The 17,569-nt window shown below is 36.4% G+C and overlaps 1 protein-coding gene across 1 annotated transcript in view; it reads left to right on the top strand.

The window, feature by feature from the left end:
* Nucleotides 1-15,632: 15,632 nt before the first annotated feature.
* The window catches only part of CCNH (cyclin H), a 13,472-nt gene continuing 11,535 nt past the window's right edge, over nucleotides 15,633-17,569 (top strand). Inside the window, exons 1-2 of the mRNA XM_081321742.1 lie at nucleotides 15,633-15,865; nucleotides 16,971-17,093. Of these exons, the coding sequence (XP_081177868.1) occupies nucleotides 15,749-15,865; nucleotides 16,971-17,093 (240 nt within the window). The 5' untranslated portion in view covers nucleotides 15,633-15,748. The remainder of the gene's footprint in view (nucleotides 15,866-16,970; nucleotides 17,094-17,569) is intronic.

Below are 17,569 nucleotides of genomic sequence, written 5' to 3'. Positions count from 1 at the left end.
CAATATACACTGTAGCAAGCAGTTGATTCTTGAGAGAATAAATATCAAGTTAGCAAACAAGAGAACAAGAGGTATCCAAACACTAACATCAAACACATATACAAGAGCAACTACGTGTAACATCTAACTCTCTTTTATGTGGAATAATTACAGCCACACCCTTAGGCCGTTTAACTCCTTAAAGGTGCTTTTACTCCATTATATAATATTGTCACCCAAATCAAGTTTAATCTCTAACAGCACTGACTGGACAAAATAATTCCAGCTTTGCTCTGGATTAGCCAAAAAACAAACAAACAAACAAGCATATTCAGACTTCAAGAGTCAACATTAAGGGGGAAATGTGCCAGTGAAAGACAGTGTAGATATATCCTAAATCTTATATTTTGAGGATGCTAAAAATTTTATAGGGAAAAGATGTTGCTTACTCCATCCTAATATGCCTGACAACAGTACTTGTATCTGATTAGTGGATGGAGACAATGAGTTTTTTAAGCAGCTATGGGAATACAGTAATATCCTGATGTCCTGCCTAGTTGGGCTGAAGCCAAGAAAAATGGCTTTACATTCAACTATATTGCACGTTTTCTACCTTAAAATATATATTCAGAGGCATGGCTAAGGGGTGAAATGTGTATTTTATAACTACAGTTATAGTTTTTCTCTCTACTATGCCTAACTTGGCAATAGAGTTCAGAATAAAATCCTTCTTATAGATCTGAGAAGGTGAGGCAGTCAAAATAGAGACTATATATTGGATGGATCTGCTGCTTGATTTGGCATAAGCTTCATGCATTCAAAAACACCAATAAGAACATAAGTCAGTTTGTACATTTTGATCCAGCCATCTTACGTGGCTTTCAAGCAAGCTGTATAAAATAACATTTTTTCCCATTTTAATTTGTTGCTAACATATTTCCATATAAGAAGCAGGGGAGGGGGAAGTGCAGTTGTCAACTGTCTTTCTAGCAATTGCAAGGATTTATTTATAGGTGTAATTTCTCAAAAGACCGTTCCATGTGTAAGAATGGAATTGCTGGAAAATGTTGGCAATTATTTTGCAAGCTGTGGTTTCTCCCTTGCATGATGCTATAGCTTATTTGCATACAGTATGATTGAAAATGAAACTCTGACACCTAGGATTTCACAAATATCAAGCAGGGTTGGGGGGGGGGAAGCCAACTTAAAACAAATAAATGCTGCCACTTATAGATCACAGACAGTGTTGCAACTGCTAAATATTTCAGCCGTTTGCTTTGTTAGTGCACATTTATGAATATTTTATTAAAATAAATATATCAGTTTTTAACTCTTAGATAGCAGACAAAAGAGTATCTTGACAAATTTCACAATTGGTTGATTCAAAAGCTGTCCTACAGGTGGAAGATGTCTTTTGAAAACTAAATATATAAAATAGACGTTTTCTAAAAAAAAATTTGTTTTTCAATATGTTTGGATTTATTGATCCCCGTGGCCAACCAGAAAGCTGAAAACTGCTGCAGAATCACTACACATTACACTAACCTTAAATATGTATATTCCAAATTGTTCCCTAGAACTCACCTAGAGTGAAATATGATCAAATATTATGTTCACATACATCACTTACAGAATTCTGAAATTATCTTACAGATATTGTAAAATACATTAGGATTTCTGTGAGCAGCAGTATAGAAATATCTCTTATAGAGGAATAAATTACAAGGTACACAATCCTATGGTCTGTTGCATATCTCTTTCTAAGCAACACACAAACACACACACACACACACACACACACACACACACACACACACACACACCCTCTTATGTAATGCTTAGAGTGCAGGTGCAACCAACAACTTTGTCAGATAATGGAAAGGTGCAAAATAGTTCAATTTGTGTAAACCATTCTTGTTAATGCTATTTATGAATTGCTTCAAACAAGGATGTTTAAGGAATTTGAAGCCCAGGAACATCAGGTTTGGTGGCTCTCCACATGCAGCCTTAGGTTACTTGGAAAAAAAGGTGTTAAAATTATGAAAATGAAAATCTACAGAACCTGACTTAAAATTTGAATATATATGGAATAAAAACATGGAATACAAAATTCACCATACAATAAAACCTACTTGAGTCAATGGCCTTGTTGGCCTGACACAAAGTTGCACTACAGTACTAATAGATAGCTTGACTTGCTTAAAAACTCTAGTCGACTCATCTATCAGTTGGCCCACATGGAGAGATATGCTAGCCTGTCTGCTCAAATATCTCACCTGCCTGAGGCAGACACAGGACTCTCTCTTCTGGGGGTGACAAACTGAGGCAAGTAACTATAATCTCTGGTTCCCTGAGGCCCAGTGTAGCTTCATACACTTAAATTGCCTTGACAAGTATGATAATATTTACTGGTCTGAGAAAATGAAACCCGTAGACTGCATATGCATTGGAAGCTTTTTAAAAACAATCATTGTGTTTGAGTTTGGTTTATTCCATCTTTTAAACTAATTTTTATTTAAAGTTTCAACAGCAAAAACTAAGAAGTAACACAAATTAAAATAAAACAAAGGAAATGGACAGGAAAGAGTAATACAAAGCTAAAAGTGCTATAAGAAAAAAGTAGAAAAAAGGATGTAAAGAAGGTTAGAAAGATAAAAAGAAGTGGCTTCCAATATTGTTTACAATAATTACATTTTAGCCTTTCTCTCTAACATTACATCATGTCTCTCTTCTTTCTATAATTTATCTGTCTAATCAACACACTAAATCACAAGTTCATTTTTTCATTTTTATGCAAAAAGTCCACAAAGATTTCCAGTCACCAATAAATTTAGATACTGTCCTTTCTCTAATCAAAGAAACCATGGGCACCTCAGCAAGTTCTATAAATTTCACCAACCATTTCGCCATAGTGGATAATGCCAATTTTTCCATCTTTGTGTATGTAGTAATCTTACCTCAAGAACTAAAATGAACAAGAATGGAGACAGAAGGCACCCTTATATTATCATATTTTGGATCTTACAAGGTTTTGCTAGTTCCTCATTTATCAATTGTTTGTACTTTTTTCTGGGAAGTTTAATTTTTTTAATTTTTTAATTTTTATTTTTTAATTTTTTTCTGGGAAGTTTAATTTTTTTTAAAAGGTAAAGGTTTCCCCTATCCAGTCGTGTCTGACTCTAGAGGGTGGTAGTCATCTCTATTTCCTAGCTGAGGGAGCCAGTGTTGTCTGAAGACATATCCATGATCAAATGGCCAACATGACTATACACTGAGGAGCACTGAACATTATTAACCTTCCCAATTTAATTTAATTTAATTTAATAATTTAATTTGTATACCGCCCTTCTCCCGAAGGACTCAGGGCGGTGAACAGGGCAATACACAATAAAAATAGAATACAAAAATTAAAAAACCATTAAACATTATGCCAATAAAGTGGTATCTATCTATCCACTTGCATTTGCATGCTTTTGAATTGTTAGATTGGCAGAGCTGGGGCTCACCCATCATGTGGTACTGCCAACCTTCTGGTCGACAAGCCCAGTGTCTTAACTGCTAAGCTACCATGTCTACATAAGAAAATAAAATAATCTTAAGATCATTTGATCTTACCCATTTAATAAAAATATCTCCTGCAGGAGTTAACACCTCCACAATTCAGAATTCTAAATAAGAAAATCCAATTCAAATTATCAAATCTTTCTATCTAAGATCAATGCTGCTTGTTTTTCATTATATTTTTCCAAAGACTCCAGAATATCCAACACATTTCTAGTATTATATTTTAACTGTTTTTAGTTAAAAAGCCACATCAATTACTTTCAACCTTTCAGACAAAATCTTGATATACAGTTTGTAGTCGTTATTCAATAAAGGTATTGGTTGATAATTTCTTGTTAAAGTCAGCCTCTTTCCAGGTATCAGAAATCTTCCTGTAAAATAATATTATTTGTTGTAAAGATTGTAAAAGTTTCTACTCAAAACCTTTATAAGAGGTTCAAACATATACTTCCCTTACTGTTTCAGGTACATTCAAAATTTTACTGACTCTCTGTGATCTTTGATAAATTCTGTTTACATAAGTATTCATCCATTTTCCCCCCAAAGAAATATTTGATATTTATCTATAGAATAATACACTGTTCACATATTTTCTTTATATTAATACAGTATTTCTTCTTGAAACTTTAGTACCACTTTTTTTCTTGCAACTTATCTGCCAACTACTTTGTGGGTTTATGTACAAATTCAAAATGTCTGTTTTCTCTCACTGTTAACACAGATATTAGCCTCTGTAGAAGCTTAATTTGGTGAATAATAGTTGACCTCCTTGAGGGTTTTTAAAATTCGTATTTTTTTTTACTCTTATCCAAAATCATTTGTATTTTCTCTTGGCTTGGCTTTTCTTTTTAAACTCACTATCATGTTGTACAATATAAAATATCCTCTTATTAAAACTTTACTTGCAATCCAAATTATTCTTACTTCTGTACCTTTATTAAGATTATTCTGAAAGAAATGTTTTAACTTCTTTTTGCAATCCTCCAGTATCTACCATTTTCACTGGAACATCTCATTCAATCTCCACCCAAAAGACCTGTTTTTTTCTTTTAAAATGTTAAGTCACTAAAATGTTTTAAGGAGGTTTTTGGCAATGTCTCTATTTTATGTACATTAATATGCATAAACCAAACCAAACCAATAACCAAAGACTTAAAGTACCAAATCGCCTCTATTCTTGAAATCACCTCTATATTTTTCAGAAAAATCAGGAAACTCTTTTGGGTCAGCAGTTTTATATCTCCATACATCAACAAGAGCCAAATTATCCATCAAATAAGGAAAAAAAAACCTTTGGTAGTTTGTATTTTGTGTTTTTAATATTTTTCTCAGAAGTTCTATTTTTTGTGTGGGGAGAAACCATTCCATTCCAATCTCTCCGAAGACACCAATTTTCATAAGTAAAATCCAATAAAATTCCACATTAAGCATTTATAATTCATATTTAGGCCAAGATTTTAGAAAGGTCTGTTTATTCAACTTTAGTATTATGTTGAGCAATTAAAATTTCATCCCAAGAGCACTAATCATCAAAATGGAAGTTATTTTATTTTATTTATTTATTTTATTTTATTACATTTATATACCACCCTTTCCCGAAGGACTCAGGGCGGTTTACAGGGTGATTAAAAACAAAAATACAAAAGTTAAAAACAAATTAAAAAAAATTATATCCGTCCCTGAATAAATAAAACCCCAGTTAAAATTAAAATTAAAATTCTCAGCCTGGGCCAGAGAGCTCGAAGAGCCAGGTCTTCAGGTCCCGGCGGAATGAACGGAGGTCGGGGGCAGTCCTAAGCTCCACTGGCAGCTGGTTCCAAAGGGCAGGCGCACCCACTGAGAAGGCCCTATCCCTGGGTGTCGTCCGCCGGCAATCTCTTACCGGTGGCACCCTGAGAAGACCCTCCCTGTCTATTGTCTATTGCTTTCAGATTGAATAAGTTCACCAATATTTTGAGCAGGTATTTAATGTTTGCCATAGGTATGATAAGTGAGTTAAAGCAGTTAAAAAGAAAATAATCCTGAAAGTTAAAAAGTAAAAATTAAAATTAATATTAAACTAATTAGCCATATTTCTGAAATAAGCCTTATCCTTATCCTCCCCTCTAGCAAATAAAAAAAATCTTCCTGAGCCATGCCAGGAATTAATCATTTTGCCTAAGAAACTGAATTATTAATATCTTAATGAACAGAATTAGTTTTTCAGAAATTGTTTATAGCTTGTCTCAATTACTAAGCTGGTATCTAAGTTTCCTTTTTTTAATCCCATGCCGGGATACTAGAGCCACTTTAATGTAGCAGCCTGGTGAAGCTCACTCACCTCCACAAATAACAAAAAAGATTGTGACATAACTAGGTTATGTAAATATAGGATTTTTCTCCTCCTTTCTTAAAGATTATCCTGAGGAAATAGAGACAGTCTTTCCACAAATTATGTTTATCACACTTTGAGAACTTGCAAGGTATGTCATTATGTTTTAACAGTGTAATTAGTTAACTTAAATCTTCTCGGACAACTGGAATCACTAGGCAAGCAACATAATTTAGGCACCATAAAAGTGATAGTGGTGTGTTATTGATATTAATTGTGGTATTTTACTTAAGTTGGCTACAATGGGATGCAAAGCTCTTGCCCAGAAACAAAATACCACTGAAAGTTATTCATGCAAAGACTAAAGACAAACATATTATAGTCAGCAAAATAGTCAGAAACTCATCAGAAGCAATTATAGAAACTGTAATGCTTTCTGTCTTGCTAAATAAACTGCATAGATCAGTGGTTTACCAATAGCCTACAATTCTCCCCTCCCTAGACACTGATAGTTGATGCTATATTTCTTCCCATAGTTGGAAGTAGTATGTTAATATACACAACTGCAATTTTCAGAATGTAGATCTTTCTGCTGGTTTGTGATGAACAGCAGACCGGAGTTTCACAAAGACACCACATTTTTCCTTTTTTCTATACCTGTATTTACAATTTTGTGTAGCACTGAGAGATGAACTTATTTAGCAAAAGAGTAGTAGGAGTAGCAGTTTTTTTAATCTTGATTTCCTACAAATGTTTGATACAAACTGGAGGGCACAATAAATGTATTTTTTATTTCCTAAATCATTCATCTTGGAAAATATGGAGTTCTTTACAGGAGATAATTAAATTGGTCTTGGACAAATTTTCTATAGACTATATGATTCTGGCAAGCAATAATGCAAAAAGTATGCTTTAAGCAGCATGGCAGAATGAGTTGTGACACCCAAAGACCATCCACTGCAATATATTATAAATAAGAACCCGTTTGTGATGTATCAACATATTTTCCTCATCTTCTTCCAAAAGAGGACACAATGGAGTGCACAAGTGATGTGTCTCCACCCTTTCCTTTTTTTACAGTTCACTGAAGGCAACTGTCTGCTGAGAACATTGATGGAGGCTCCTCTCATGATTTGTGAATCTTGGCTTCTGAGAGTTTAGATGAAAAACTCCACAGGTAGAGGATAAGAAAAGCTTTCTTGTGTATACTTTCTACCTCTGCTTATAGTATAAGTGCTCTAGATTATTTCAGATTTTTTTTAAAAAAATATTGTATTGGTTTGTAACAATAACAATCTTCAGTGCCTGGTGTACAGCATGTTGTCTTGGTTTATGTATTTGAGAAAAAAAGGCAATAATAAATTAACAGTCAATAATGATTAAATTTGATAATTCCATAATTAGTATATTAATAATATATTTATTTGATCTTCCCTTTTCCCATTTGTATTCTCCTTCTTCAACCTTAAACAAATATAATTCTTATTTTCAATATGTAAATGATTAAATATAGACATTTTTCCATATTTATACAGATAGTGATAACATCTATGTATAACATTTTTTATCAGCTTATATTAATCTTATAACCATCATCTCATTAGTTCACCATGCATCCTATTTTCATTTAAGCTTAATTTCCCCTTTTATTCAATCCATTCTTATCAGTCATGATTTTCTCAATGTTAGTCATCTAGATATCCAAATTTTTCTATTTAGGTACACTATCCCAATATTTTCATATTTCATGTATTATTAAAAAATACTATGCTTCTTGTTTATGTTATAACATCTGGGTATAACATCCTTTCTGATCAGCTTATATTTCACTTATATTTATAAAAGTTACATCATCCCAATATTTTTTACATTGTAAAACATACTATATTACTTAAATCTCTTATCCCTCTTGTTATAGGGCCCCTTTAAGTTCAAAGTGCTCTATTGTTTTAACTATATTCAAACAAGCATTTACTCATGTAATATTCCATCTGGTAGGGTGAATCAAATCTCTTGCATCTATCTCTAGCCTTTTTTTGCTGAATAGTTTTCCAAGTTGATATATTCCACTTACTCGGCAGTTCCTGTGTTTTTGCAAGTATTGTTGGGAATACAGGAGATAGAATAGGTAGAATATATACTTTCTGTCTCCCAAATTCTAATGATTCTCCTGGGAATTCTATAGTCCACTCCATTTATATTGTTATATCAAAGTCTTGTAGATTTTTTCCTGATTGTGTTGGATTATAATTCTTTTCATTTGTAGCTTCATCGATATTATCATGTTCTTCTAATTTGTTTTTCTGTTATCTGATTTGTTTGTTCATACACCATCATTTTCTGGGTGTTTTTTAATTGTAGATTTAGATTATAAATGTGCTTATTTATGTCATTAAACTTGTTCTGGATTTCCTTGTGGTTTAAATCTATTGTAATTTGCATCTGTCGTAACATTGCCTACATTTCCTCTTGGAAAGCATTTGTATTGCCTTGAAATATTGCTTCTGAGTCTTTGATGTTCCAGGCTAAATCCTTCAGAAGTGAATATTGAGTGTAGTGTCCTGTCATTGGTTGACAAGTGTAGATATCCATGTTGTCTCCCCTCTTCAAATAGTCGTTCATCAATATTTTAGTTCAGGGGCTAATTATCAATCAGTCAAAATTGCAATTCAGTATGTTAAGCTACCTTAAGTCCTTCCTGTAGATTCTCCTCTAAAAGATTAGCCAAGAGCCAAAGTTTTACTTTTTCTCTAAACAATTCTTAAATTTAGTCAACAGTCCAAGTATTTTTTCTTTCCGACACTTTTTAATCTTATGGCTGGACCAGCTCTTTCTTTGTTCCCAGCTGTCTTCAAGGTTATTTAAAATTTAAGGGAACAGATTATTCTTTGTTTCTAGGTGTCCTGCCAGTTTCTGAGTCATTATTGTTAGTGTTCTGTGCTCTGAATCTTCACTAGGTGTCAGTAGTTGTTCATTTTCCAGTTTTTTTTTGACAAAAATTATTATTGTTGTATATTTTTTATAATTTCATTAAAACTTTTAGGTGTATTCTTAACAAGTTTTTTAGTTTCTTAATTTGTCCAGACTGTAGTATTTTAAATTTCAGTATATTTCTTTCCCCCTTAATATTAATTCGCTGCTTCCATCTATGAGGGAATGGGGATATAGTCCCCTCCATTCACTTTCAGAGGTTTTCTTGCTTTGGGGGTCTTTCCCAAGGATTCAATTACTAGATAGAAGAGAAGATTGATACTCTCACCAGTTGCAAGCACGCTGTTCACTGATGTTCTTGTTCGTGCTCTTGGACTTTGGCTACAGGTAGCTTGGGCTAGACGCTGATGCCATGCTAGCCTTTCTCCTGTCAGGTCAGAGGGCTTCCCCCAGATCGAACGAAATGACCACCATCATTTTGTGTTCAATAGAGCACCCCTCCTTCACGGTCACCTCTTTGGGGTGGCCATGCAATATGGTGCAAAACCGGAAGTCCTAGATTATTTCAGATTGTTTAGGAATACTATAACCAGAAGAGTTCATCTTATTCTTGCACATTAGTTTTAACAGTAGTTCTGGGGAATGTCTGCTAGAACCTGGAAGATTAATCACATAGTTCCACAAACCTTTATGTAATTTTCCCATTTATTAACAGTTATTAACATTGAATGGTACCACTGAAGGTTATGCAACCAGGAGTGGGAAAGCTGTGACCCTAAATTGAATGCAGCTCTTAGCTCCTTTTGTGCAACCTATGGGAATGACAGCTATATGATTTTCCATGCTTTCCAATAAAAATAAGTAGGCTAAATATATCCATTTTACTTAACCTTGCCAGTGAAAAAGGGATGAAAATTCCTCTACTGAATAGCCAAAGTAGCTTGAGGTGTAGAGTCTACTGAATATAATAGTATAACTGCCAAGTAACTACTTCAAATAATCACACCCTCTAAAAAAGTCAGGGGGTTGAGAGTACAAATACTTACTATATCCTGTGGATATGTGACTGAAACAACATACAATTGTTATACATTTTATACTTGATTAATATGAATTGGCCAATTCCGCTGATCTAATGGTATTAGTAACTATGATTCCCCCCCCCCCACTGTAACCAATGCAATACCTAATGTAACCAGAACTGGGACAAAGGGATATTTAGAATTAATTTGGGTACAGATAAAAACAATACAGCTGGATCTTTAGAAAAATTATCAGCCGAAAGGGAAAGGTATTGGATTCCTATGGCTTTTGAATCCCAGCATTTGTTAATAAAATACAACATGGCCAATGGCTAAAATTGACAGGTTATTTAGCAGTCTCTGAAGAGCCATTCATTTTCTCTACATCTGGTCTACACACTTGCTGCCTAGATTCAGGTGTAAGATCAGTGACTGTCACATCTGTTTTAAGGGCTTACCTACTTCAAGCAACAGTACAACATACAGTTTCTGTGTTTTGCTTCTCACCCCAAAGAACGAAACAGACAATATCATACCATTCAAAGTAATGGTAGCCCATAACAATAGCTTCCTTTATGCCATTCTTTTTATTCCTCTGCAATTTCTCAAAAACTAACACAAAAAATAATAATCTTATTCCTATTTAATATATTATACAGGCAAGCAGGGCAGGGGGAGATTCCTGTTGAGAAAACATAACCATGGCAACAACAGAGCCAGGGAGGGAACCATTGCTACTTGTGAATTTCAATGTAATCAAGGCTACAGAAAAAATGAGAAGAGTTTTTCTTTCTTTTATCCCAGAACAGACCTGTTTTTCAAGTGGAGGAGAAGGAAAACACTTATCAGTAAGGCAGCTGGTCTGGTTCACGTTAGTGCTTTATTGTGAATCTGAAAAACAGGCATTTGAGTCATACTTAGTATTTATTAGGGAAATCCTCTCATGCATGTCACAGGATTTGGAAATGAAACATTTTTAATGCACAGGCTGGTTGGAAATTCTTGAAGCTTATGCTCCTGTACATTTGGAGGGCAACGTTCATTTAAATGTAAATAATTTGACATCAATCTTTGCTTTAGACTAGCCCAACCATTACTTTTTGGAGTGAGGTCCTTGTCTTGCTACTCAAAGACCAAGCACTATTCTTGCCTCAGGGGGAAAAAAACGTTTTCTGACTTAGCATTAAATCATGTCTTTAACAGGAATCATTACAGCTGCATCCATTTTACTTCTGGATGATGCAGAATCTGACACCAGATGTTCACAGTTCTGCATGGTAAAGATTTCAATCCACATCACATCTTCTAATACATTTACTTCTTGGGAAACAACAAATTCTCAGAGCTGTTCCACAAAATGTTAGCTTGACAAAGACTGACTGTCCCAAGATTAGTTATCAGAGACAAAGGGCTTTGAACTGGGTTTCCTTAGCTCCAACCCAGCATTCAAATGAATACCGATGAAACCAATAGAATAGAGGCCTCTTTTGTATTCTTTTGTGCTTTTTTGAAGCCCTTATGGTAGTAACAACAGTAGGCCTTCTGTCCTATCCCTTAATTGTCAGAAGTGGAAACAAATACTATATATGTAAACCAGTCTATATGATCTAAATATGGTTTTTAACAGAAGTGTAAACAACCTGAAGCCATAAATTATGGAATCTGGAGCCACAATGAGCATTACCCTCAGGCACCCATGATGGACATGGATCGTGATTAAATGTGTTATTATATCATGACTTGAATGCTGTGATTTGTTTTTGTATATGATATTAGCACATGATTTGAAAGGGCGGGCTTTGCATTTTGATGTCCCCACTCTTAAATCATTGTATCTAAGAGCAGATGCCTATGGTACCACCACTTTCAATGGCAACCAGTCTTACCTACAACCAAGGTCAGAGCACCAGGGATAGAGCACAGCAATCATGAGCAGGACTGCCAGAATAGAGGCTAAGCTCTTCACTACTTTCTACTTTAGGCTCTGTTACTGTACTCAGTAGAAGTAAAACAATCTGCAAGCAACATTGCCAGTCTCTTCTGAAGATCACCTTGGTGATCTGGTGAATGATTATTAAGTATATACATGAACGGATCACAGCCTTTGAGAAATAAAAAGACAGGGCATATTTAGAATTCCCCACTCAATTCTTTTTTTCATTGACCCCTATGTCAAAGCCATACCATCACCACCACCCCCTCCCCCCTGTTTTTGGCTAACTGAAATTTAAACACCAAATTAATTCTTGGGAGTGATTAACTTTACTACCTTGAATGGAAAAGATCAACTCACTTAGTTATTTCAAATACTAAATCATAATTTGAATTGAGCCCCTTCCATCTCTGAGAACTGGATTCTTGTCGAAAAAATGCCCCCAGTATGGGCATAAAGATCAATGAGTGTACACACATGTGGAACTCTTGACCTAGCCACTAGTACATGTTTGAAACTGAAATGGTCTTAATACATGTCTTAAAGTCCTTTCTTGGTACAAAGCAGAATGCTGCTGTTTACTTTAGCTGCAAAGTGCATGCTGTATTAGGGGTATGTTTTGATACTAGTTATCTTTAAATTAAAAAGCCAGTTTAATGTAATGGTTACTGGGCTAGGAGTAGGGATTCTTACATCCTAGTCTTTCCTTAGGTATGAAAACCAGTTGGATGTCTTTGAGTCAGTTGCTCTCTAGCCCTAGACTGGAAAATTGAAAGTACATGCAAATCACTTCCAAAAACTGCATTGGACCTGCATGGATGTACAGTCACCAGGAGTTAAGATTGATTCAAAGACCCCTAACAACAGCATTTACCGCATTTGTTTAAATCTGCAATGAAGTTTTTTAAAAGCACATTTATAAAAGGTGGATGACTAAATTGGCCAATTCCTGAATTCCAGCTTTTGTTAATAAAAGACAACATGGCCAATGGCTAAACTGATAGGATAAAATATGCAGCAGTCTCTGGAGAGCCATTCAGCCTCTCTACATCTGGTCCAAACTCTTTCTGCAAGGGAAACAAGGCATTTTTATTGAAGAAATAAATAAGAAACAAGGATGTACAGACATTCTTATTTTAAAAAAAATACCTCAGCAAAATTCTGGCAAATCTTGATATAGCTCAGGTAGTACATTCGTAAAGGGATAAGTAATTGGATAATTTTCATTATCATCCAAGTTTGCTTTGCTGTTCCACCATTGTCATAATTCTGATCAAATATTCTAGGACATGTAATGCTTAATGGCAAAATAAAACATCTTCCTAGATTAAGAATGTTTACACATGACTGGCCAGAGCAACTGATTAATAACTTTTACAGCTAGTTATGAAAATGAGATTACAATACTTGTAAAATTAACACTGCATTTCTAATTCTCTAGCCTCTGGACAATTTGCAAAACAGGCAATTGAGCCATTCATAATTTACTAGCACATTTCAGTTTCCACTTTTAATTTTCAGTGGTGCATCTTTCTGAGTCATCCATTAAAACTGTACCATTAAACAGGTACTGAGGTTTTATTTATTTGCATTATTCCCTTCCACCATTAATGGCTTGGTAAACTTTATAAAATATTTTTTTGCTACTGCTGCTTTCAAAACATTGAACAAGATCAGTATTGCTTTTTGCAACAATTTGAATAAATCATCAACATTAATTTGCTGATACAGTATTTCTAGAAGCACAAAGCATATGGATAACTTCTGCCTCTGTATTAGGAATCTGCAACCCAATATATGCCGTATGTTTGATATCCTATAAGTATGAAGAACCAGTGACTACTTGCTTTCTTAATTACATCCAGAGCCTTCCCATCTCTGGCCTACTTTATACAATAAATATTATCCAGCTTATCTTCACTTGAACTCTTAGCCTAACTTTTCACCCTCTGACTTGCACAGACCTTTAGTGTAATTGTGGTGCTATCATTTCTATATTCTGGAACAGGTGTTTTTGCCAATATTGTTACTATATTGCAGAACTATTACACTATTAATATTACTATCAATGTATCTTTTTTTTGTCAAATAACCTATTTTTTCATGTGTCCCTATTTATCCCCTCCTAACTGGCAAAATGTTATATATTTTTATAGAAACCAAGCCAAAAGTTAAAACTTGGATGCAAAAAAATTATTTGTTGGCAGTTAAGGAGATGTAACTATTAACCACAGCATAAATAAGCCTTTCATTACCTTTAAACATTTGCTTTGCAGAAAATGAACAACTTAAGTCTAAAAATCTTCTATATATTTTTTGCAAAATATTAAGTTATTCCAGGGACTGAGAATGCTGCGTACAAAGATGAGTGGATAAAGAATGTTTTATTCGCCAAATCAGCACAAATTGCCTATCAGAGGTCTATGGGGGAGTGGGTGGTTGTTATCTTGCTCTAATGAAGACGGTAAGTGAAGCCCATTCGGCCAGAGGCATCTTCTAATTAAGACACCTTTATGCCTGCATAGACAAGACATTAAATTTTGCTTCGGAAGGAACAAATCATGCATAAGAGATTCCTGCCGGTCTCTGCAACTTCCTCAAATATCTACCTACAGGAGAGTAACCCACCCGGTGGGAACCTACTATTAAGTTTTATAGTAGAGAGCTGATAGCCCAGCTGCATAGTATTTCTTTTAAAAAAGAGGGCTATGAAACGGCTTTTGGAGATGCGAAATCCTTTTCGAAGCTGCCTCCCAGGTGTTGAGTCTATCAGAAAAACTAGGATCCAACCGCTCGTAGCGTTGAAGAAGATGAGGGGAAAAAAACCCGCTTTGAATTACGCCTCATCGCAACACCCTTTTCTCTCCGCAACGCCACATCCCATAGATAGAAGGAGGAATCCTTTCCCCATTCTGGGACGCCACCTGATCGGTTGCACTTCAACTCCCATAATTCCTGGGCCAGCCTCGGGCACTATGGGAAATGAAGTTCAACCTGTTCGGAAGACGGCAGGTTTTGCCAAACCGATGTTCAGAGCTGCGCGCTTTTCCACCTCAGAGAGAATGGGTTTATTCCCTGCAGGCTGCGCCCAGGGTCTGACATGCTGCTGCTGTACCGGCGGGCAATTCCAAGGCTTCCAGGGCAAGGACGTCTGCAGTCTAACGGGATTTCCACGTCTGGCGGAATGCCGAGGTCCTACATTACTGGATCGCCGGAGGCCAAAGCTAGGCGTATCGTCCACGCAGTTTCCGCTGATCCAGCCTGCGCATATCCTCGCTGGGCTACAATCCCGCAACCTGGAATTGGATCTACTCGCGGTGCTTTTTCTTCCAAGTTTCCAAAATGCGAATTGTTAATTGAGACCCCCAGGAGAGCCAAACCGACAACAAGGAATTCGGGAAGAATTTATGGGCGAAGAAAAAAACAACAACCCTAAGCGAAGGGTCCAGCTTTCCAGTAGCCTTTTTCTAGCTGTAGCTCGGAAATCAAGCCCTGAATCGCGCGGCGTGCGACTGCTCTTTACTTTTTATCTCTATAGGTGCACCCGACGGCATCTCTCGCCAGCTATTCTACCAAGGACTCTTTTTAAAAAGTAAAATAAAATCCAGAACTACCAATCACGGGAAGTTGAAATAACTCATTTGGTATTAAGTATGTAGCGCGAGCCCGTGAGGGTTTGCCCCTCAGAAAGAATAGGCTATGTTCAGCTTTCCGGAAGTGCGAGCTTATAAAGCGACTCTAGATTTTCTTATCTCTTAGAGCGGCTCTGCGGGAAAGCCGCGCGAATTTAGATTTCAGGACGAGGCTGGGAAATCCTACCTCGCCTTTGGCGCAAGGCATGCCGGGAACTTGGGGCGGGCTGATGGTGACTGTGATGACAACGGGGGCGGGGCCGGAGGCGGCCATTGCCGTGGCGGGGCGTTTGGCCGTTTCCGGGGTTGAGGAAAGCGGTCCGTCTGAAAGGCGGCAGTTGAGCGAAGCTCGGGCTCGTCGGCGGTGGCGGCTGTGATGTACCATAGCAGCACGCAGAGGCGCTACTGGACTTTCCGCAGCGAGGAGGAATTGGCCCGCAGGCGCTCTGACGCCAACCGCAAGTTCAAATGCAAAGCGGTGGCGAATGGGAAGGTAGGAGCGGCGGGGGCCAAAAGAGCCGAGAAGCTCCCGATCTTGCTTTCCGTTGCATTTGCCTTGGTAGCCCTTGCTTAGCGATGTTAATTGGGACTGGGAACTCTTGTCACTCCACAACACGATCATAAGGCATGGTGTCACGTGAATACACCGACTTATGGAAGCAGTTGGCAGGCCCAGTCAGCGTGAATCCTGCATGGTTGCTGTGTCCTACGGTCGTGCGATTGCTATCCTGCCGGCTTCCCCATTGTCTTTGCTTCTTTGGAAGCTGATGGTGAAGATCGCATATCTGTTTTAACTAGGAGCCAGTTGCTAAGCACTGGAATTGTAATCACATCACTGAGGATGCAGCAATGGCTGTAACTATGAGGAACACTTATAAATACCACTCATTCAGCACTACTGTAACTTTGAATGGGTGGGTATTCAGTGAGGGCAACCTGTATGTACCAACCCTAATTTGGGATGCTGGCTGGGGAACTCTGGGAGCTGAAGTCCACACATCTTAAAAGTTGTTAAGTTTGAAAACACTGTTATATAGATTCTGTTTTCCCTTCAGAGTAAGAGAAACAAGTGTTATAGTGTGCCATGCCCCTATGAACAGGTTTTATCAGACTTCTCTTGGCAGGAGTGAGCTACCGTGTGTTATCTGTGCAATGTTTTACGGTTACATTGACCACTAAGTGGACCTCCTGAAAAAGCATCTTTGGGACAACCATGAGCTGGATGACTGAGAATCTCCATAGATACTGTAGGGTTATATTCTGTGTTACTAATAGAGAATATTGATGCACTGATTTGATTGGTGCTCTGATGTTACCTAGTTTGATAATGAAATGTTTGCAAGAAAATAACCAAGCTCAGAGAAGTCCCCTCTAACTGTTATATGGTTTCCCCAAGTTCTTCTCTACAAATATATAGATTTATAACTCTCAATGCCTTTAGCTGCCTGGGGATAATGGAGTGGTAGTCCTGCACATGTCAACAATACTAGGTTAGTAAGAGTCATGTATAGGGTTATGCCTTAAGTGGTCCTGCTTAATAGCTATAGTCTGTGTTAGTGAACTGTGATTTCTATTTAAGATATATATTATTTCATAAGGTTCAACAGACAGACTCGTTTCTTCTTGACCCACATGAAGAGCTGATAATTTGTAAATATTATGAAAAAAGATTAGCAGACTTTTGCTCTGTATTTAAACCATCAATGCCCAAATCTGTTGGGGTAAGTTGTTGATTTTTTTACACCTGTTTTAACTTTTCTGTTTAGAGAAACCAATGTCTTGCTGGTGCTTACTTGAAATGCTATTTTTAAGGCTGATCTAAATAAAACCATTTTTTAATGCTCATGACACAGAAGTATAAAGCACACAGTCTGGATTCATATAATATCCCATAGTTTAAAAATGGCTATGTTGGATGTTAACAGCCTAAATTAATTCATATTCTTTGTAAATTTTAATCCATTAAAATTTAAAATCCATTAAATTTTCAAAATTTAATGTGGTTTGTAAGGTTTTCTTTTCCATATGCAGAATCATTTATTTTGAACATTAGTATTTTTAATAATTAGTAATGCTGATTTGAAATACTGAAAAATGCAGAACAGTTTCCCTTCCAAGTAATTAGTACTGTCTTAATGTTCACTGCTCTATGATTGATGGCTTCATTCCCATGCAAATCCTGGTCCACCTTATTTTG

This window comes from Vipera berus (assembly GCF_964194415.1).
Source record: "Vipera berus genome assembly, chromosome: 2".
Taxonomy (NCBI): Eukaryota; Metazoa; Chordata; class Lepidosauria; order Squamata; family Viperidae; genus Vipera; species Vipera berus.
Note: the sequence above shows the minus strand (reverse complement) of the source record. Positions and strands in the feature narration are given on the sequence as shown.